The following is a 22,611-nucleotide window of genomic DNA, read 5'->3' as shown; positions in this document are numbered from 1 at the left end:
ATGTATGAAACACTTCCACCAGAAATAATAAGCTGAGCACCTCTAACATTGTCATTTCCAACATGTTGTGATTTGCACTGTTCTTATCCCAATCCGGCAAACTACTTATTAAGCAAATTAGGAACAGCTTTTCATTAGCTGGTTCAGGTGTGCTTGGTTAAAGTTGGTAGAGCTAAATTCGATCTCCAGGGGCAAGATTAAGCACCCCTGCTTTGTGTTAATTATTTCCTAGGGAACAAATACAGATTTTAACCTACAAAGCAGTTCTGTAGACTTTAGGGGTTGAGCTGCTGGTGTTAATGTAACTTAATTGGTAGAGCATTGTGTTAGCACTGCAAAGGTTGTGGGTTCCTGGGTTGTGTTTTATCACTAAACTGGAAGTCAATTTGGATAAAAGGATCTGTCAGATGTGAAAATGTAAGTGTTATCAAGTGTTTCATGTTAAAATGAATGAAGAACTATTGCTTTAAGAATTTCTTGAAAATTCCTGTTTTGGGGATCATGATTTGGGTCGATTTTCCCCTTTCAGCAATCCTAGCTATGTCCCGAATATCTTGATGGTTCTACAGATTATCCTTTCAGATTTTCCCTTGGTGTGAGGTGTGTTAAGAGTGTCCGAACCTGATCGGAAGAACGTCAGAGCTGCCCCGATCGCTAATCTGTAAATCAGAAATCCAGATGTGTGGGGGGAACCCCGTGGACAAACACGCGCACGCTCTTGAGATTATCACGTGAAACGAAACAATATCCAGTCAGAAAGCGAGATGATGGAAGAAGGAAGCAGTCATGACACAGCACAAAGTTGATTTGTGGCTTGTTGATTTGTGGCAGCATCACGAATGTTTATACAATGTGTTGTGTAAAACATTCCAAACTATTAAAAAATTTCTTCCAGCATATCGTCCGCCATGCTTATTCTGAAGTCTCGTGAGATTTTGCTAGGTTTCCTGTGTTCACATTCGAGACTGTAGTTAAAAATCTGTTCGTGTGTGGTGTGCTGTCTTTGACACATCATGGCACACCACACACTATAGGAGCAAAACGGTTAAATCTGAGATTTGTTTGTGGTCTATCACATTTTGAAAATCTTGTAAGATGGTGTGTACCGAGCATACGGTTTTAAATATGAATACATAGATACATAGTTTGTGAATATTTTTGAAGATTTATAATTGGATTTAGTGTGATGAATATATTATAATTAATATGCATTCCTATGGGGGGTAAAAAGCATAACATATTACATTATTTCAACCATCAGATGACTTTGAAATAAATTAATAGAAAGTTAGGTGGTAAAGTTGTTGCTAAATTGTTTTATAATAAAAAACCTAATTATTATTTCCTTGTTAGTTTAGCGACATGCTAACGTGTGCTTTCGTGAGGAGCACAATTTTGTTTTACTCATAGTAACACTTTAGTTGTGAAGTTTAATTTTAGTTAGTAAGACGCCTTACTTATGAGTTATAGGCAGCTCATATAGACATTTAGACAATAGACCTTTTAGTCGCAGTCGGTGATGTCTCTTAACTGAACAATGATGCAGGAATGCATTTCATTCAAGTAGGCAGACACCGACTGTACATGATGACCACAGGCCTCTTATATAAGACAATGAGAGTTTTCATAGCCGAGCGGCTTGTGGAGGAGCAACCGGTATCCATAAATGAAAGAAACAAGGACAGTTTATTCTGACAGCCCACTGCCTCAAGTAAGATGTTAAACTATTCAATCTTTATTATTCCCACTGAACAAAATATGGAACCGAGGATCATTAAACCATCTACATTTAAGTATCTTCATTTTTTACACATTTTGACACAAAGCCAACATGACATCAAAATCGGTCCATTTTTAAAATCTAGGCTAAAGTCTCATAATCTAATGATAAGATAAGGAGCATCAACGTTTGATTTCAATCACTGATTTCAAGTAAACTTTGATATGATCTTACTCGGGCAATATTAAATATATCAAGGTTATATTTTCACAGAATGTTCTTATGTATGATGATTTAAATAAGTAAATCACAAAAAATGACTTTATCTTGGTTTTCACAGGCAGGGTCACACATTATAACAGGCTGTCCTGCATATAAACCAAGTCAAAATAGTTAGAAATGATTATGTTTGACTTCTGGCACATGTACTGTATAACGCCATGTCAACACACATTAATCTCAGAAAACAGTGTTGGCCACAAAGCCTCTGTGGATCTGTTTGATTTTCACTTGTCTCTAGTTTCTCATACTTGGCTTTACATGTATTCTCACCCTGACATCCATATGTGGTGGCACCTAATATAGATTTCCCACTATCTACTGCGAGAGGATCTTAGGTGACAGCTAAGCCTTAGATGGCATCCAGCGTCATGCGTCTGATATCCTCTTGCTTTCTAAGAGCATCAGAGACTAATGAACGGTTGGCAGCCGTTACTGTGGTGAACAATCCTTCCCAAGCTCTTCTAATTCCCTTGCCACATAACAGCACAGAGTAATGTTAGACATGTGCGTTATTATTTTAAAGGGGACATTTCACAAGACTTTTTAAGATGTCAAATAAATCTTTGGTTTTCACAGAGTACATATGTGAAGTTTTAGCTCAAAATACCATATAGATAATTTATCATAGCATGTTGTATTATCACTTTGTAGGTGTGAGCAAAAATGTGCCGTCCTTTTAAATGCAAATAAGTTGATAAAATGCAAACACTGATCGCCATAATAGTGGTTTGTTGAAATTTAAACTCAATTGTGCTGTCACTTATTTACTCTCTCTGCACTAAATGGCAGTGCTGTGGTTGGATAGTGCGGATTAAGGGGCAGTATTATTATAATAAGAACCCCCTTATGACATCACAAGGGGAGCCAAATTTCAATGAGCTATTTTTTCACATGCTTACAGAGAATGGTTTACCAAAAGTTACTGGGTTGATCTGTTTCACATTTTCTAGGTTGATAGAAGCACTGGGGACCCAATTATAACACTTGGAAAAGTCAGATTTGTATGATATGTCCCCTATAAAAGAGTCATGTATTTAGTCTCTTATGTAAAACGTAGCTCTAGCTCATATCTTTTTGGATATGCCAAGTTCAAAGATGTTGTAAAATAGTGCTTATACTCTCATCTGTGACTGCACAGGAAGGTTTAAGCAAGAATGTTCCTGACATTGTTACCAGGTTTTTACAGCAAAACCCACCCACTTGCCACTAGGAAAATTGTGTTTCTGCATTTTTTGGCAGGTTCATCTGCCTAAATTCGCATTCCCGAGGCTAAATATCACATTATTGGGGTCACTGCAACCTGCAGACATAAATTACAGCTTGCAACAACGGTGCAAAGGTAGCCCAACTCCATGGGAAAACTGTGGACTTGGCAACCCTTAGCAATCCTGGCAACACTACCGTGGCATGCAACCACTTACAATGGAAGTTAAGGTTGGAGGATGTTACACCAAAATAAACTTTACGTACTGTATTTTTAAAGACACAAGACTACATTCTGAAAAATGCTGGGTCAAAAATGGGACTAATCCAACCTGTTGGGTGTAATTTAACCTATGCAGAAGTGTTTCAACCCAAAAGTGTTGTTTTAAGCTATTTTTGAGTCAAATATATAAATTTTCTGGGCTAATCTAACACAATGATTGGGTTTGTCCTTAAACATGGCAACGTCTGCAGGTTACTATAAGCACCAGAAATGATCTTAGACATCTGAAAAAGTGGTCCCACTACTCAAAGAATGAATTTGACAACTTGAAAGGTTAAAGCTCATGTCATCTCATGTAAATCTTGAGTAATCTTGAGTAGTATTATTACATCCTTTGTATATCCAGAGTCTTTAGTTTTATTAAATTTATAAAAGACAGATCAGCTTTAGTGACTCTTTACGAATATACCCGACAACTTTGAGGAGTACCGCTGGCGGAGCGAGTCATTGGGAAGCTACAACACACTACTCTGGTGACATGGATTGCGTGTCAGCTCTTGGTTGGTGTGTCCTTGCGCTATTCCGGTTAAATTGCCCATAAGGACTTCCACTGTACCTCCTGAACTGAAATTGCCCATAAAAGAAATAGAGCAAGACTGTTACGTATGAATCTTTCATGTTTGATAAAAACTTTCCGAAACTTGTACGAAGTGCTTTCGGCACTGAAATACATTGTCACACGTCCAACTACTTGTGTTTAGTAAATGTTTAACTTCAACTCTTAAACTGTGTTAATAAGTCAGAATGCATGAAATAGCTTTAACCCCCCTCCCAAAAAAGCACGTTTTAGCACTGAAGAATTGAGCATGTTTTGCCAAAAAAATCTAGTTGAATGCCCCATTGTGAACTTAAAATAATTTCCTATCAACACATCATAGATTTTCTGTTTGTATTAAAGCAGATATATATTCAGCAGTTTCACACTGTGACTGAAGCACACTCTGCAGTAAATGTGGGTACATGTGTAAGATGGTATGCACCATCTGCTGGCGCACAACGGATGCCAAAATTCTTCAAGTTATGAAGTTTAGTTTGAAAGAAGGGAATAGAGTTGCTATTCTAGTAGCAGCTGTCTTATGATGCATGTATCTGTTATTACAGAGTTATGCTAAGGCAAGATGTTTTAGTGGTTGAGAACAGTTCAGTCATATATATGCTCAACACATATGCAGCTCTGAGTTTGGTCAAAAACTACATATAACAAGATGGTGCAGTGGTATTACTATGAATAGGGAAAAGTATAATGCTCAATATATATTAAGGCTTAAAGGTGCTCTAAGCGAATTGACGCGTTTTAGACCATAACATTTTTTGTTACTTACAGCAAACATCTCCTCACTATCTGCTTGCTGCCTGTCCACTGATCAAACTGTAAAAAAACGCGATCTCTGTAGACAGCCCAGGCTTCACAAACGGCAATAACAACACAGTGGCCAAACCTAGCACCACAAAACAAAACAAAGTGTTCCAGCCAATAAACGACAAAAAGGATTTGGGGGTGGGGGTTGGGCGCGTTCATGAAAGCACGGAAGAGAGGGGGAGGAGTTAGCTATGCCAAAGAGTACTCTTTGGCTACGCTCCGTCTGTTTGAAAACAATTCAAACGTCAACAAAAACTAACATCTCGCAGATTTGCTTAGAACGCCTTTGAGCAAAGTTAAAGAAGCTAATCAACAATCAGTAAAAGCTGACGATTCTCTGTAAAGAGCGATGTGATGTACATGTGCAGTAACTGGGGCGATGTGAGGTTTAATAAGTGGTGGGAGATATCTGTCTTTCCTCATTCAAAAAAATGTTTGGACTTGGTCTTGAATAACTGAAAAAGCTGTCTGATGGCTTTGCAAATACAGCAGTGATGGCCGGTGACTCCTTTTTTGAGCGGGCATGATGCGATGCTCGTCACACACGACACTCCGAACACATATTTTGAATTGCCGCCCCCCGTAAGAGAAGTCACCGGCCACCATTGAAAATGGCGATCGAGAGCTTTGACTCTCCCTTATGATTAGCCCTGCATAAGCCTTGATAACAGCAGCAATATGAGATGTTCACAGTTCAGTTTTGCTATAATTTTGGACCGGATTGTCAGGACATACTTAAACTGAGTGTCATAGATCATATTATAGACTGTATGTCTTCCTAACTGTGCTTTCACACCACTAGAGAGCGTCAAAGTGGCCGGAAGTCATTAATTTTCAATGAAAGCCAGGGCGAACTCCGGCGAGCAGCGATGTGCCGCCATTGAAATCAGTTCTACTTTATGATATTGAGCTATGACGCGGTTCGGCAGCAACTAAACGGAAGGCGGAAACCTCCGCTTGAGGGGAGTTCAGAGAATGCATCAGAGCGTCCACTACACCTTTTCTAAAGCGTTGTTGGCAGGGCAGTCAGTTTATTGACGCTCTCGCCGGTGGTGGTGTGAAAGCACAGTAAGTCTCTAATTCACAACCATTACAGTATGTGTGGTCAAGAGGTCAGTCGCTGGTTGGCAAACGATAGAAACAGGTGTTGCAGAACTCTTGAGAGTGTATGTTAGAGGTTAAGAGGCAGAGAAGTGGGTTTGTGTTAGTCAGAAGAGCGTGGCCTTTGTGTCTGTGGTGTCATTGACAGGTGCGAGTTAAGGAGGAAGCTGGAGATGGACTGCAGATGACAGCTGTTGTGCAAGCAGAATTCTGGGCGGGCCGCATGGGGAATGAAGGCCTGCTGAGAATGTGCCGTTACAAAGATGAATGCTTTCATTAAGTGGCACCAAAGTTGTTGAGCATTCTGTATGTCAAGTATTTTTCACATGACATGTATGGGATTTATTAGTTACTTGCAAACAAACATTTATCTTGAGAATTTTTATGCAAAAAGGCCTGAAACTTATCCTATACTATTTTTTTTATCCTATACCTATTTTTATGATTATTTTACTAATCATAGGTAATACTTCAAAAATAGAGGTATAAATGAATGTGGTATTTTTATATTTAACCAGTCAAATATCGGGTTTTCAGCAGGTAAATGAACACTTGCATGAGTTTTGCATAGATTAGGTGTTCTTAATCTGTTTGTGGTCAGATTGAAAATCGGATTGAAGTGACTGTGGTAGGTATTTAGGTTGTCCTTGATTGATACATTTAGACTGACATTCACCATTCCTAAAATGTGATTATATGGTCATAAAGAGACTGCTGCTGATCATAGACATTTGTAATTGTTGCCTTATCAGCTGTTTAATTTTTTTAATTCACTAAATACAGTTTCTGTTTTCTTTTTACCTTTGATTGCCACAGGCAGCTCTAGAGCCAGAGCCTGTTCCTGAGGATGATGTAGAACCCACACCTGTGGAGAAGCTCAGGCATGCACCAGAGACAGTGGCTGCGTTAATAGAGGAGCCAGTGTCTGAAGCAGTCACTGTGGTGCTAAGGTCCGAGTCTGCCCCTAAGCCAGAATCTGTGGCCATCCCTGAACCCGAATCTGTGGCTGTCCCTGAAACCAAGTCTGTGCCCGTCTCTGAACTGGAATCTGTGCCCGTCTCTGTACCGGAATCTGTGCTCGTCGTTGAACCGGAACGTGTATCCATCCTTGAAACTGAATCTGTATCCATTCCTGAAACCAAATCTGTGCCCGTTTCTGAACCAAAATCTGTGCCCGTTTCTGAACCGGAATCTGCGCCCATCTCTGAACCAGAATCTGCGCCCGTTTCTGAACCAGAATCTGTGCCCGTTTCTGAACCGGAATCTGCGCCCGTCTCTGAACCGGAATCTGCGCCTGTCTCTGAACTGGAAACTGCGCCCATCCCTGAACTGGAAACTGCGCCCGTCTCTGAACCGGAAATTGCGCCAATCTCTGAAACACAATCTGTTTCTGTCCCTGAATTGGAATCTGTGCCAGTCTCTAAACTTGAATCTGTACCCGTGCCTGAACCTGTGCTTGTCTCTGAATCCTTGTCTGTCCCTGAATCCTTGCCCATCCCGGAACCTGTCCACATCCCTGAGCCACAACATGTGCCTAAAGCAAAATCTGGCTCTGCTCCTGAACCAGAATCTGTGCTGTCACTAGAATCAGAATTTGCACCCAATCTTGAGCCAAAGTTTGCACCCATCCCTGAACTGGAATCTGTGCCCTCCTCTGCAGTGGAATCTGCACCCATACTTGAACCGCAATCTGCTCCAATCCTTGAATCAGAATCTGCACCCACCCCTGAGCCAAAGTCTGCACCCATCCCTGAATCTGCACCTATTCCTGAATCAGAATCTGCACCCATCCCTGAGCCAAAGTCTACACCCATTCCAGAATCAGAATCTGCGCTTGTCCCTGAACCAAAATCTGAACCCATCCCTGAACCGGAATCTGCTCCAATCCTTGAATCAGAATCTGCACCCACCCCTGATTCAAAGTCTAAACCCAACCCTTATTTAGAATCTGCACCCATCCCTGAGCCAAAGTCTTCACCTATCCCTGAATCAGAATCTGCACCCATCCCTGAGCCAAAGTCTACACCCATCCCAGAATCAGAATCTGCGCTTGTCCTTGAACCAAAATCTGAATCCATCCCTGAACCAGAATCTGCTCCAATCCCTGAGCCAAAGTCTACACATATTCCTGAATCAGAATCTGCACCCATCCCTGAGCCAAAGTCTACACCCATCCCAGAATCAGAATCTGATCTTGTCCCTGAACCAAAATCTGAATCCATCCCTGAACCAGAATCTGCTCCAATCCCTGAGCCAAAGTCTGCACCCATCCCTGAATCAGAATCTGCACCCATCCCTGAGCCAAAGTTTACACCCATCCCAGAATCAGAATCTGATCTTGTCCCTGAACCAAAATCTGAATCCATCCCTGACCCGGAATCCGCTCCAATCCCTGAGCCAAAGTCTGCACACATCCCTGAATCAGAATCGACGCCTGTCTGTGCACCGGAATCTGTTCACCCCTCTAATATCAAATGTGCAATCGCCTCTGAGCCCACCCCTGAACCATCATCTGCGCCTGCCCCAGAGACCTCTCCAGCAGCTGAAACTGTTCCAGAGATCTTAGAGCTTAATGGTAACGGCAGCACAATCAGTTTATTTGGATAATTTGTACTTTTTTGCACCACTAGTGGAACCAAAGGAATTGCAAAAATAGTGATTGTTTTTAACCTCATAAGACCCGAGCTTTGGTTTGTCTTTTTTCAAATTCCAGCTATTTGGAGTTAGGAAGAACCAATAAATATAATAACCAAATATTTTGCTTTGAACATGAAGCAGCGTAATTGTCCACTTTGTGTACAACAGGTTCCAGTTACACAGAATTAAGTATTGTGGTGCAAACAACAAAAAATGTGTGGGCACACCAGGTCTTAGGAGGTTAAGTAAGTTTTACGTAAGATTCATGTAATTTGATTTTTCTCTTTTAAAATACCCACAGACCTTTAAATGAGGCATCTACTGACTCCAGTTAACTAACTTCAACACAATGTGCACCATATTTTCATTGTAATGCTGTTGTCCAGTCAGAATCATGTTCTCACACAGAGCGTACATTGCTTATTGGCCTGCCCTGTAAATACCCTAAAAGGGCCAGGCAAAGAAAAAATGCCAACAAAGGAAAATGAGCAAAATTTTGCTAAATGATGCCATAGTCTAAACAACACTTGCAGGATGACCCACTTAAACACAGAAGAGCTTTGTGCTCCGTGCCTGTAAACTGATGCCCATGTGTAACTGGGTCCTGGACTGGTCAGACACCACCTTTGTTCTCACAGTAGTACATTGGCCTCTGGGCTGCAGTTTCTGCAGCAGTTTACAGATATAATTAGTCCCGGGATCATTCGATTTTGGTTAATTTACACTGCCAGTGATTTTCAGGAATCTGTGTAAGCGTCACACACATCATGTATTCATTTTGTACATCAGGGTGTGACGTGAAATGTAATTGTAATCATGCCATTTTTACGCAACATCTTAAACATCTTATGTAACTTTTAGAAGGATCTCTTGACAGAAATGCAATATGATATACAAAACAATTTTATCAGTGGTGTATAAAGAACTTACATAATCAACTGTATTATTATTTTATTACCTTAGAATGAGACTACATGTCTCATACGTTTTATCTACTACATGGCCGTCATGTTTCTACAGTAGACCTAAAGGGACAAACTTCTATAGATGGATTTCAGTCACGTGACCTTTTACATCATGCCGCCATCTTTAGGACCTACCGAGTACCAGTAGGCTATTGACAAGCATTGGCTACCTTGCTACGATTTACGGATCTCTTATCTTTTACTGTCTATGATTCTTATGGATACAGTAAAGGGCTACGAAAGACAACATGTCGGATCTCGACTGTCATGAAAATAAACGCTACTTTAAAAAATATATCTTGGTTAGGGTGTGATGCTTTCTCGATCCCTGATGCGTTCTTCCAGCCGCTGTCCGCTGCTACCGAACTACCACTATTTTACAACATAAGAAGGCGCGACACAACATGAAACTTTGCTCGAAGTATCACCTGGATGAACCTCTACACATGAACGCGAGCATTGAGAACATTGTTTGTGTACACAGAGTTTACTAAAAAGAAAGGTTTTGAACAACTGACTTTGGCTGTTATGGTGTCCGCTTGTCATCTCTGCCAGATGTAAATAATCGATTTCCGAAGGGGAATGAATGAATCTCATATGAGGCTCCTTTTTCAACTAGAAGGTCAATATTGTTTTTCACTTGCGACAAAACAATGACTTATCCGTGCATTTTTATGGAACTATGCTTTAGGAGATATCAATCTTTACAATCCTCCCTCCTTACGTCGCAATTGGAGATCGATACATCTTGACTGTGAAGAAGGCGGCGAGCGGACGCCAAATCATCCAAAGTCAGTTGTCAAAAACCGTCTTTTTAGTTAACTCTCTGTTCACAATGAATGTTCTCAATGCTCGAGTTCACGTGTAGAGACATAGGCGATACTTCGAGCAAAATATCATGTTGTGTTGAGCCTTCTTAGTGTTGTTAAAATAGCAATTTTGATGCTCACAGCATATTGAAGGCATAGCTTCTAGTTCTTTTGCGACCACTTCAAGTCCTTAAAATGGCGGAAGACAAGTGAGTGACGTCAGCTGATATCCATGTATAGAGCATTTCGATTCAAATACAAAATGTGTTTGTTTTTAAATGACAAAGAGACCTACTGTATGCTCTGCACCTGGTTTGGACAAAATGTGAAACTGAGACTCCCATATTAACCAAATATGATCTACTCTCTCTTAGATATTGCAGCTGCACCAGGGGTAGATGATGTTGAGACCCCTGCAGTCGTGCCCGATAAAAATAGGACCACCAAGTTTGAAGGGAGATTGACCAAAGAAGAGATGGAGGAAGAGCAAAGGTCAGTGTTTTCGTCTTTCCTTAATCTCTCGATTTCATTGTAACTCAAAATAAAGCAACTATCTCCTAACAACACACACAAGTAAAATTAAAAGGTTTCTTAAAATGCATGCAAATAAATAAGAACATTTCCCACTGAAGTACAACAAAGTTTTATAGTGGTTGAGTTTTTTAGTCATATAGTTCACAATGCTTTATGCTTGTAAACAAAGCAGTTACTGTATACTTCACTGACGTATGCAAAAATAGGTCTACATTATCGATGTCAGGTATCGCTAACAATGTTTCAGGGTCAGTACTTTCTGTTTTAAACAATGGCAGAAGGGGTTTTTACTTGGGGCCTATATTTTCAAAGCATGCACTTCTGCATCATAATCACAATTATGTAATAGATAATGTTTCTAAAAGCACTTGGTTTCAAGTTGTGTGGGAAAAAAAAATTCTAATCTTTTCAGGGTATTTTGTAGTTTAGGTCATGTCTATTATACATTCACACTGCCAGCCTTTTTTATGTTCCAATTTATGTAGCCGATCTCAGATTCCAGTGTGAAATTGTTAATATTCCATTGACACGACCCACACAGCAAGCTACAGTACCATACGGAAATAAGTATAGAGGTCAAGTCAGTGGGTGTATTTGACTTTATGCGGTGATTTAAGAGCAGAGCCAGAGTCCGGCACAGGTCCTGTGATAAACCCGCACCCTCAGTAATTAACAAAACACCCAACACGTTATCCGACAGCAGCTGTAATTTAATTTCGTACCCGACTTGACCCAAACCGTACCCACAAATACAAGTGCTGTAATTAGAAACCTTTTAAGGCCAATTCACACTGATCTGCATCTGTTAGCGTTTGTTGGGTCAGTATGAAACCTCTGTTGGCTGTTGTTGGATCAAAGTAAATGAGACTTTGGTGAGAGATTGTGGGAGTTGCATCCGCACCGCAAATGACATGATAATTTAACTCTGAAATTCTGAAACATCAGACATGATGGATCTGACTTAGGATACAATCTCTTTGATTCTTATTTGAATCACTTCTAAATCGGAAACAGGTTGAATGTTTTGACCTCAGTCTGAACACAAGTCATATTGAAATTCATGCAGATGGTAGTGAATGGGTACCGTCAACTAGGTGGTTACCATACTGTATAAATATATATCTTTTGTGTTCAATAGAATAAAGAAACTCACACAGATATTACGTAACATTAGGGTCAGCAAAAATGACACAATTCTTATTTTTGGATGAACCATCCCTTTAAAGGAGGTGTGGTGTGTTTGGATAAGGATGGTGAGATGTTACACAACAGCACAGCACTACTTATATCTCATCTCTCAGGGTCACTCGCAGGGACACAGGGTTTGTCTGAAGGTTCAAGTACATTCTACAAGAGAGTGGGTGTGATTGGTCACGTCGATAATACATGTAGATGGAGCAGCAGGTGATCTGACATAGGCAGGAATCTCCACAAGATATCTGAAAACAGAGTAAAGTGAAATGATTCTCCTGAGTTCATTTATCTAGGGCTGCAAAAACGACTTATCGTTTGCAAATTAAAGTTTTTGTTTACATCGTGTGTGTGTGTTGTGTATAGTGACAAAAACGGTTTGGCAAGATGAGAAAATCAAAAATCTTAAAAAAAAACTATATTAAAGAAGGCACGCATCAGATTTATTTCAATGCACATAGTGTATCTATGTTTATTTTATGCAAAAAAAAATTACATTTGCACCATTTTTATGAAAGTTAAGACTGAATGGATCAGAAAATGTCAAATGGTGTAACTGCAAATTACGCCAAAGAATGAGAAATATTGAATATTATATCCACCTTGGTGGCATGTAAGCATAATCATAAAAAATCATTTTAAAATATAATTTTATTAGTTATTTCTAAATGTAAATTTTAATGCTTTTTTGTAATATTTGTCCTGACAAATGCCAAAAACAGCTCTGTTTTCTAAATAATCTTTGACAAATGATTTTAAAAAAAATCATATTATACTAAAGTAGATGATTATATTTTATCTTACATTTTTTTATAAATTTATTTATATAAAAATAGTAGTTACACCAATTGACACAGACAGGTAACTCCACATTGACATTTTTGCAATTATCCCCCAAATATTCTGTCCAAATGAAATTAAACCAGAAATTTCAGACTTGGTCCTCAAAAAAGAGAATGTATGCAAGTAATCTGCAAATTTATTTTAAAATTTTAATCCTTTTACATTTTATTGAACCATACGGACACAAAATAGTTAACATCCCGTCATTGATCCATATATAAATAAACACAGATTCAAGTATTCATTTAAGAAATATTTACATGTTTTTATATTTATACATTTATATTATATATAATAATTAATACTAATAGTAATTAAAATATATAAATTGATTTTTTTGGCTTATAATCACAATACATGTGTGTGAATTTATATATACATAATTGTTACACATAATACACAAACACATAGTGTGAAGCTAAATGAAAAAGAACATTGTTTCGTGAAAGTATAAATAAGGATACATAAATAAATGTAATTATATATTTATATATATATATATAGTCTTTATAATATATAGATGATAGACAGAACCTCAGAAGGGTTTGCAACCTTTTGAATCTGAACTTTCCCTGACAGTTACCTGATGGGATGGCAATTTGTGTCAGTTTGCTTAAATTGTTATGATATTTAGGTCTAGTTTCACAGACAAGGCTTAGCTTAAGCCAGGACTAGGCCTTAGTTAAATGAAGATGTTTAAGCATCTTTAATAAACATGCCCTAGAAAAAGACATTGCTGGTGCGTATCTATAAACAAATCAATGGCACTGGCTTATTTAAAGATCTGTCAGTGCAAGTTATTCTCAGTTGAGTCAAGCATTAAGCCTTGTCTGTGAAACTGGGGGTTAATTTATTAAACATTATTTTTTAAGGCAATACCTGACTTCAGTAAGTGTGTGCATGTGAACCCTATAGAAACAGTATGTACATGTTATCTTCACAGGATAGAGTTCACAAATGACTTTACCTCTCTTTAAACGTCAGCAGGCGATATTGCCTGTTTCAGGTCACTGGTAAGGTATAATTTACTTTAGTTTAACCTCTCGACCCTCATCAGTCTCACCCACAGCCCTCGACCCTCCTAACACACATAATCTCATTTTCTGTATTCACTTCAGTGTCACTAACAATTCATGTATCTGTATGAAATATATAAAAGTTAAATCACCCAAAAATGACAGCCCTCTCATAATCGGTTATTCTGTTTGACTTCTTTCTCTGTTGAACACAAAGAGAGGTTTTGAAAAATATCTACCAAGCTCCAAAAAGTATAAAATCACACATCACAAAAGGGATGTACAGTCATATGGAACTGATGAAAGGAACAAAGCAAGACTCTTCATAACTTCTTTTGTGTTCTTCAGACACATTTAAAGGGCTACAGTTCACAGAGCCTGCAGCCAGTTGTAAAAAAAACCTTAAGACTTCTGATCCAAATATTAGCTGTCAACACAAGCAAGAGTGACTACATGTGTCCTGTGTCCAAAAAAAGCACCCAGAACATCTTAGAGCTCATAGCTCCAGGGATCCATTCTTTCACTCATATTCACACTCACACTGAAATAAAACTGGGTGAAAAGCCAACAGATGCAGGTCAACGAGTGCATATGTGTGTGTGCAGTGAAGAGAATTGTGGGTAAATCTTAAGGAGTGGTATGAAACCTCCTGACCTAGCAAGAGTTAGCATAAGAAATTCCTTGCAATACAAAACAAAATACAAATCAAGTGCCATTTATTTTGAAGGTGAGCTAGCACAGGACAGGTGCCATGGGGGGCAAAGGGGGGCATGGCCCCCCAGTATTCTTAACAGACATCAATTAAATTCGAGAGCTAAATACTTTGATATAACAATTTTTTGATATTCAACTAACTAATCTCAGGCAAATTATATGAGCTAGCCTACATGAAGGTGCAGTGCATAATATAGCCATGGCAGCTGGCATAGTCTTTAAAAGGAAAAAAATAGAAAGAAAAATAAGATAATACAGGAGGGTGTCATCATAATATCTATCACATGATTCTTCATTTGACTTGTGTATTAATAATTAAGTGTCCAATAAAATGCTATATGTAGAAATGATTGATGGTAAAGTGCACGGACACCAGCTGATATATTGTGATGATAGATGAGTAAACTGCATATAGAGAAGAGTGAGCTGTGATGGTGTCTGTACTGGCAGTAAATAACATGAGATGGAAATATGGAGGACATTTCAGCTGTCACCTGCTAGACGTACTGTTTGCATGTCTTTGCATGTATATTTCCCTTCATTTTTCTTCCCTCTTACTTGCATGAACACTGCTAAACATTGTTAACCATTCAGATTTCAAATGGGCACTAACATCTAGTGTGGATGACAGGACTCTCTCTCCTGAATGTTTCCGGTTCTCCTGGGGTTCAGTCCGGTGTTCGGATCAGTTTAACTGCTGCATGAATAACACGCTCCACTAAGCTTTTAACAATAACATCTGACACAAGAGCTGCTGATGGTGAGTGATACGCTTCTTATACTATTCAACTATCACTAATAACACTATCAGACCTGTGTCCTATCATTAAACATCTCTGCCTACCTAGACAGCATTTTAAGCCACGTCCTAAACTCACGAATTAGATCATTTTGCTTGTTATATGTTCAGTGTGCTGTTTTTTGGATTGTTATGTTGCTAGAAACAGTAATGTTGTATTAAAATAAAATAAATAAAAAGGAAAAACCCGTTCATCATCATCATTAGGTGAAATTTTGGCTCTGGGGGATATGCAAACAAGCTCCTTATGACCTTGTTAACCTTGAGCTAAGCAAAGAGGATCAGATGTGGATTCATACGGTGTATAACAAATAGATAATAAGCTGATAATGTAGAGGTGTTACTGTGAATGTGTCTGCTTAGTTTAAAATGCTCTTTTGTTTCTTTTATTTCAGAGTTGCCGAGTAAGCAGAACTTGGTGGGTGTGGGGAAAAAGTGCCCTAAAAATGAATCTTCAAGACCTTTGCAAAGTGACAACTTTTATTGACTGTGTCAAAAAAGTATTGTAATAGAAAATAATCATTGCCTTTTTAGTCTTTTTTTGGTGTAGGTCACATTGCAATTCTGCCTATGAATAGTGAGCTTTATCAAGCAAAATGCCAAAGAATATAAAATAATTATATTATTTTTATTATTTAATTGTTGTCATAAGGAAGCTTTCTTTTAGTTTAACAGTATTGGTAAATGTCCCTAACAAAAAGATTTAAGACTGTAAATAGAGAAAATGCAGTTTACTGTTGTTTTTGTTTGTATTTTCTTTCTTTGATCATTTAAAAATACAGAAATTGTACCCAGCATGCTCTTCTGAGATATCAGCATGACCCCTTGTGGACAGACAGTGCTGTGACATCACAGACTGACTGTAGAGTCAGAGTTTCATGAAATAAAAATGATGGATTTTGTTGTTGTTGTGGTATAAAGGGTAATGGTTGAATCTCACACAAAACATGACCAGATCAATGTATACACTCTTAAAAAACTCTCCTAAATAGCACTAAAAGTGGTTCTTGGCTTGTAATCATAGAGGAACCATTTTTAGTGCTATATAGCACAGATGAAGTACCTGTGTAGAACCATATAGGTTTATGTAGAACCATATGTGGTGCTATATGACCCCCATATGGATCTCATAGGTGCTTTATACTGTAGCACTATAAATGGTTCCTCTATAATTACGAGCCAAGAACCACTTTTAGTGCTATTTAGCACCGTTTGATTTTAGATTGTACCCCAGAATTACAAAAAAATACTTAGACTTTTATGAAGATATAAATGCTGTTTTAGGACTCATATTGCCATTTTATTTAATAGCAAAATTCAGCCATGTAATATTTTACTTGTATAAAAAGTTGACTTTTTGTAAATCGCATCAATAATCAATATTTTTTCAAATTTTTGCAGTGCAATGTTTTATCTTAACAAATTAGTAGGGATTTCTTTTAGATTAAGTACTTTAATCAGTTTACAAAGGAGTAAAATCAGAAGCAATTTTTCATAAAGTAAGCTATAGAGCCTTAGGGGGCATGCACACCAAAGCTTTTACAGCGGCTTATGTTTTCAATTGTTTCCAATGGATGCGCAGCTTTTAAAAAAGCAAGCAGCTGGAGTTTTTTTCCGCGCTGAAAGCTGGCACTCTGCGGTTTTTCTGCGTTTCAGCGCAGAAAGTAGAAAAATATTCAACTTTGAGTGAAAAGCTCAGCTCATCAATGTCAGTTCTTACACAGCCGTCCAATCACAGTGGAGGAGGAGCGGGACAAATATCACAACCACCAACCGGCACATCATTTAATGACCGATAAACAAAGCAGAAGAATAATAGCATCCAAAGCGCTCAGCTAAAAAGCTGGCAGTCAGCGTTTGCCTGACCTATTCAGCCGCGTGTAAAAGCTTTGGTGTGCACAAACCCATTAAGCCAAGGTCAGAATAGAGAAGAGATTAAAAAGAATTGATTTATAGAAAGTGTTTTAATTGTAGTTTAAGTTGGAAGCTCATTACACCACTGAAAGTATTGAGAAAGTGTACCGTATGTCACTGAGAAAAGTGTAGAAACTGAGTTGATATGAAGTAAAGTTTAGGTACGAGAGTGCCTACCCTGTAAGCTTGACTGTCATATCTTATTTTTCCTTTTGATTTTAGGGTGAATTATGATCAGGATGTGTTCTTGACAAGTTTATTGATGGCTTCATAATTTCAATAAAGAGCTAGATTGTAAACTTTTGTTTCCAGTATTATTTATTCTGAGATAACACGAGTAAGGCACGCACGAACATGGGTGTCGGACTCGGAAGCCATAAAAATCTCTTCCAGATGTGAACAGTGTTGGGGAAAGTTACTTTTAAAAGTAATGCATTACAATATTAAGTTACTCCCCAAAAAAGTAACTAATTGCGTAACTTAGTTAGTTTTCATGGAAAGTAATGCTTACGTTACTTTTGCGTTACTTTTTCTTTCTTGGCTGAGACTTGATCTTTTTCAGGCCTTGCAGGTGTTTTTTTATGATCGCAAAAATGTCAAGCTCTGGCCTGCCATCTCCGTTTCTAACGGCGCATTCACACGGGGCGGAAGCGTTGACGCTTCCCATTCACTTTTAATGGGTGACGTCAAGCGTTGGCGAACTGAATTGTGGATCCGTCGGCGCCACGTCAGTGCTGTTGCTCGCGGCAGAAGTTGAACATTTCTTAACTTTTCAAGCTGCAACGCGTGCGTCAGCCAATCATATCGCCTTATGCAAATAACCTAGGCAGAGCCAGCCAATTACGTTTATGGAAGACCAGAGCTTGTGTTGCGGCCACAGTGATTGGCTGTTGGCCACGCTTCAGACAAGCCTTCCGTTAAGCGTTAACGCTCACGCCCCGTGTGAATGCGCCGTAACTCAAACTGTCCTCGCTCCGGTGCACAGAGTGCGTAATTTTACGTTAATATGTTCAGTTTAATTCAGTACATTATTATGTTGGCTTGAGAAAGCCAACATACTGTTGTTGCACTTAAACTTATTATTATTATTATTATTATTATTATTATTATTCTTTTTCTTCTGAGACTAAAATTTCTAACTCTAACTCGTCCTAGAGCTTTCAAGCTACAGCCATCAAACTTTGGACAGACTTTCGGTCTGATCTGACGAGGTGTGCTATATCTTTTCTAACTGATGGGACCTTCCGAATTCCTAAACGGGGCGCTGAAACACCCCAAAATTTCCATTGACTTAACATTGAGACAAACTTTGACGGGTCATAGCTGCGAGTGAGAAACTTGTAGAAACTTGTGGCTTACCACATTTAAGGAGGCTGACAGGCTGTGTAAGAACATACCTCACAATGGGGGGTAAGCTGTACCCCTGGGGTGTAAGAGGCCCCCAAAATTTCCCATTGACTTATAATGGGGCAGGAAACATGCCCATAAAAGGGAATAAAAGCGTCCCAGATGGAATATCTTCACTTTAGAGTGTCTTAGAGACATGGGGGTGGGCTCATTTTACTCAAGCATCCAATCAGTCTCTTAGGATCACCCCAGAGCTATTAAGCCACGCCCCTAGCAACAATTTTGGGTACCCTAGCAACATCTCCCATAGACTACCATTATAAAAAGCCCAGATGGATATCTTTGCACCAGAGAGTCATAGAGACATAGGGGTGGGCTCATTTTACTCAGGCATCCAATCAGTCTCTTAGGATTCTTATTGAGGTATTAAGCCACGCCCCTAGCAACAAAATATGAAGACCCTAGCAACATAATAAACAAAGCCTTATATCTCTGGATCAGAACATTGTAGAGACACGGGGGTTGGACCGTTTTACTTGTGGCTTGAAGTGTGATCATTATGGGATGCCAATTTTCTCCCTAGCAACCAAACTTAGTACCCTAGTAACGGAATAAACAAAGCCTTATATCTCCGCATCAGAACATTGTAGAGACACGGGGGTTGGACCGTTTTACTTGTGGCTTGAAGGGTGATCATTATGGGATGCCAATTTTCTCCCTAGCAACCAAACTTAGTACCCTAGCAACGCAATAAATGTTAGCTTCATGCTAGCTTCCTGCTAATCATGCTAGCTTCATGCTAGCTTCATGCTAATCATGCTAACATCATGCTAGCTTCATGCTAATCATGCTAACTTCATGCTAGCTTCATGCTAATCATGCTAACTTCATGCTAGCTTCATGCTAATCATGCTAACTTCATGCTAGCTTCATGCTAATCATGCTAGCTTCATGCTAATCATGCTAGCATCATGCTAGCTTCATGCTAATCATGCTAACATCATGCTAGCTTCATGCTAATCATGCTAGCATCATGCTAGCTTCATGCTAATCATGCTAGCATCATGCTAGCTTCATGCTAATCATGCTAGCATCATGCTAGCTTCATGCTAATCATGCTAGCATCATGCTAGCTTCATGCTAATCATGCTAGCATCATGCTAGCTTAATGCTAATCATGCTAACTTCATGCTAGCTTCATGCTAATCATGCTAGCATCATGCTAGCTTCATGCTAATCATGCTAGCATCATGCTAGCTTCATGCTAATCATGCTAGCATCATGCTAGCTTCATGCTAATCATGCTAGCATCATGCTAGCTTCATGCTAATCATGCTAGCATCATGCTAGCTTCATGCTAATCATGCTAACATCATGCTAGCTTCATGCTAATCATGCTAGCATCATGCTAGCTTCATGCTAATCATGCTAGCATCATGCTAGCTTCATGCTAATCATGTTAGCATCATGCTAGCTTCATGCTAATCATGTTAGCATCATGCTAGCTTCATGCTAATCATGTTAGCATCATGCTAGCTTCATGCTAATCATGTTAGCATCATGCTAGCTTCATGCTAATCATGCTAGCATCATGCTAGCTTCATGCTAATCATGCTAGCATCATGCTAGCTTCATGCTAATCATGCTAGCATCATGCTAGCTTCATGCTAATCATGCTAGCATCATGCTAGCTTCATGCTAATCATGCTAGCATCAAGCTAGCTTCATGCTAATCATGCTAGCATCATGCTAGCATCATACTAGCTTCATGCTAATCATGCTAGCTTCATGCTAATCATGCTAGCTTCATGCTAATCATGCTAGCATTATGCTAGCTTCATGCTAATCATGCTAGCATCATGCTAATCATGCTAGCATCAAGCTAGCTTCATGCTGATCATGCTAGGTTCATGCTAGCTTCATGCTAATCATGCTACCTTCATACTTAAACATACTAACAGCCAGATAGCCTACTAAACTAAACTTATGTCAAACCGTTTTAAACGTTCAGGCTACGCTTTCTCAAGCCAACATAAAGTTTGTCTTCAAACTTTACTATCTAGTTTTATTTTTAAATTGAATTAATTCAATTGAAAAGTAACTTGCATTACTTTTTTAAAAAAGTTACTCAAATATTAATGTGTACATTTATAAAGTAATGCGTTAATTTACTCGTTACTTGTACTATTTTAACTATTATTACGTAATGTGCGTTACTTGTAACGCGTTACCCCAACACTGCTAATAGCCGTGTGTGTGTGATTTGATTTTGTCCTGTTGTTTTTCTGTTAGGGTACAACATGAGCAGCTGGCCGCCATCTTCAGGCTGCTCAGAGAGAATCAGGAGACATTTGGAGAGATGACGGAGGGAGATGTGGAGCAACAACTTAAACTTTACTCTCTCTAGTTTAACTAAGTCATCTACAGCTTGCACACGTGTTTCATGTCGGAACTAATATGTTTGCTTCACCCTGGGTTTACTTTACTATGGGTTCCTTGACACCTCAGCATTTCATAAAACTGGCAGCAGTTTAGGGGTGGTTTGCCAGATAGGGTTTGGCTCTTGGGACATTTTTACACACATACCCTACAAAAACATTACTGGTTTAAGAAACTTTTAGACAAATTGGCAATGACACTGATAGATTTTAAGATAAGCTGTTTTAGATAAGATAGTTCAAAGATGCATTGTATCTGGGACTAGGAAAACCACCCCTTAGTTTTAAATCAGGTTAAGGTTAAGAAAGTCATATGTGACAGTGGCGGCCGGTGATTTCTTTTTTTCGAGGGCGCTCGATGTGAGGTTCATCACAACATGTAGGTAGGCCGTGTGTGTGTGGTTAGTCATTTCAAAATATGTGTTCGGTGCGTTGATTGAACCTGTGTGCATCACGTGTCTTGTCAAAATAAGTGCCTGCTGCAGATGCGTCTAAAGGGTTTATGATTAAAGAGACGCTCGCGTTTGGCAGATACTCACATAATCTCATGCGTAATCAGAGTTTACTGTTAAGGGAGTCTCTTCTGTGTATTTTGTGAACGTGAGCGTCTCTTTCATCATAAACGGTTTTGACGCGTGTGCAGCAGACACTCATTTTGACAAAACAAGTGATGCACATAGGATCACTCGACGCAACAAACACATATTTTGAAAATACGAGCAACACACGACACGTCAAAAACACTTATTTTGAATATGAAACACAATAACTCAGGATTAATTCATTGTTACAATAAAATCAGATGTCCAGACTGTATCTCACAGACTATGATTAATGTTTAAAACTCTTCATATGTGATACATTGGTACTCTGCTGTGCACATGACCATGTTAGCTTAACTTATTCTCTTTTTGTAGTGTGTGTAATAGAGAATCTTCCTATGTATAATCTAACTTTGTTTTGGTGTTGATTTAATCAAACGATTAATACGAAGAATTATTCTGTTAAATATATCGGTAGATTTTAAAGATTTAATTGCATGTGTTTTTAACTGTTTATGCTTAAAGAAAAAGTCTGTATTAAAATTGGATAGTTATCCTGTCATGTGTTTTCTTCAGTTATGGAGATTGTGGTTTTTGTATTTATAAACACAATATACTGTCAGAAACCAAGGCACAAAACTGAAAAATTTGTGTAAAGAGTTCAGTACGTGGGTCACAATGTTTGAACAGCTTGTAATGTTTTATAAACCACATTAAAAGCTTTCTAATGCACTCCTGAGGGTATAAAACCTTTATCATCTTTATTTAGTAAAAAGTGTCAAATGTTATTAAACTTGATCTTGTTGCTTTTATATTGTTAATACATCTGTTAGGTGCTTTCTTCGGTTGCCAATTTAGGTAACCGTATACCCTTCTGCCAGCAGCATCATGTCATCAGGTGGTACCCTACCGT

At 38.7% G+C, this 22,611-nt stretch overlaps 1 protein-coding gene across 5 annotated transcripts in view; it reads left to right on the top strand.

Annotated features, from left to right (window-relative positions):
- LOC135744839 (uncharacterized) overlaps positions 1–22,253 on the top strand; it is a 29,493-nt gene extending 7,240 nt beyond the window's left edge. For 2 of the 5 annotated variants that reach the window (XM_065263193.2, XM_065263197.2), the window contains 4 exons: positions 6,766–8,524; positions 10,735–10,852; positions 13,913–13,941; positions 15,853–16,360. In XM_065263193.2, the coding sequence (XP_065119265.1) occupies positions 6,766–8,524; positions 10,735–10,852; positions 13,913–13,941; positions 15,853–15,944 (1,998 nt within the window). In that variant the 3' untranslated portion in view covers positions 15,945–16,360. Of the gene's footprint in view, positions 1–6,765; positions 8,525–10,734; positions 10,853–13,871; positions 13,942–15,852; positions 16,361–21,010 lie in introns of those variants that run through there. The other 3 variants (XM_065263195.2, XM_065263194.2, XM_065263196.2) reach the window with 3 other exon arrangements.
- The last annotated feature ends 358 nt before the right edge of the window (positions 22,254–22,611 follow it).

This window comes from Paramisgurnus dabryanus, chromosome 3 (assembly GCF_030506205.2).
Source record: "Paramisgurnus dabryanus chromosome 3, PD_genome_1.1, whole genome shotgun sequence".
In the NCBI taxonomy this organism is placed as follows: domain Eukaryota; kingdom Metazoa; phylum Chordata; class Actinopteri; order Cypriniformes; family Cobitidae; genus Paramisgurnus; species Paramisgurnus dabryanus.
Note: the sequence above shows the minus strand (reverse complement) of the source record. Positions and strands in the feature narration are given on the sequence as shown.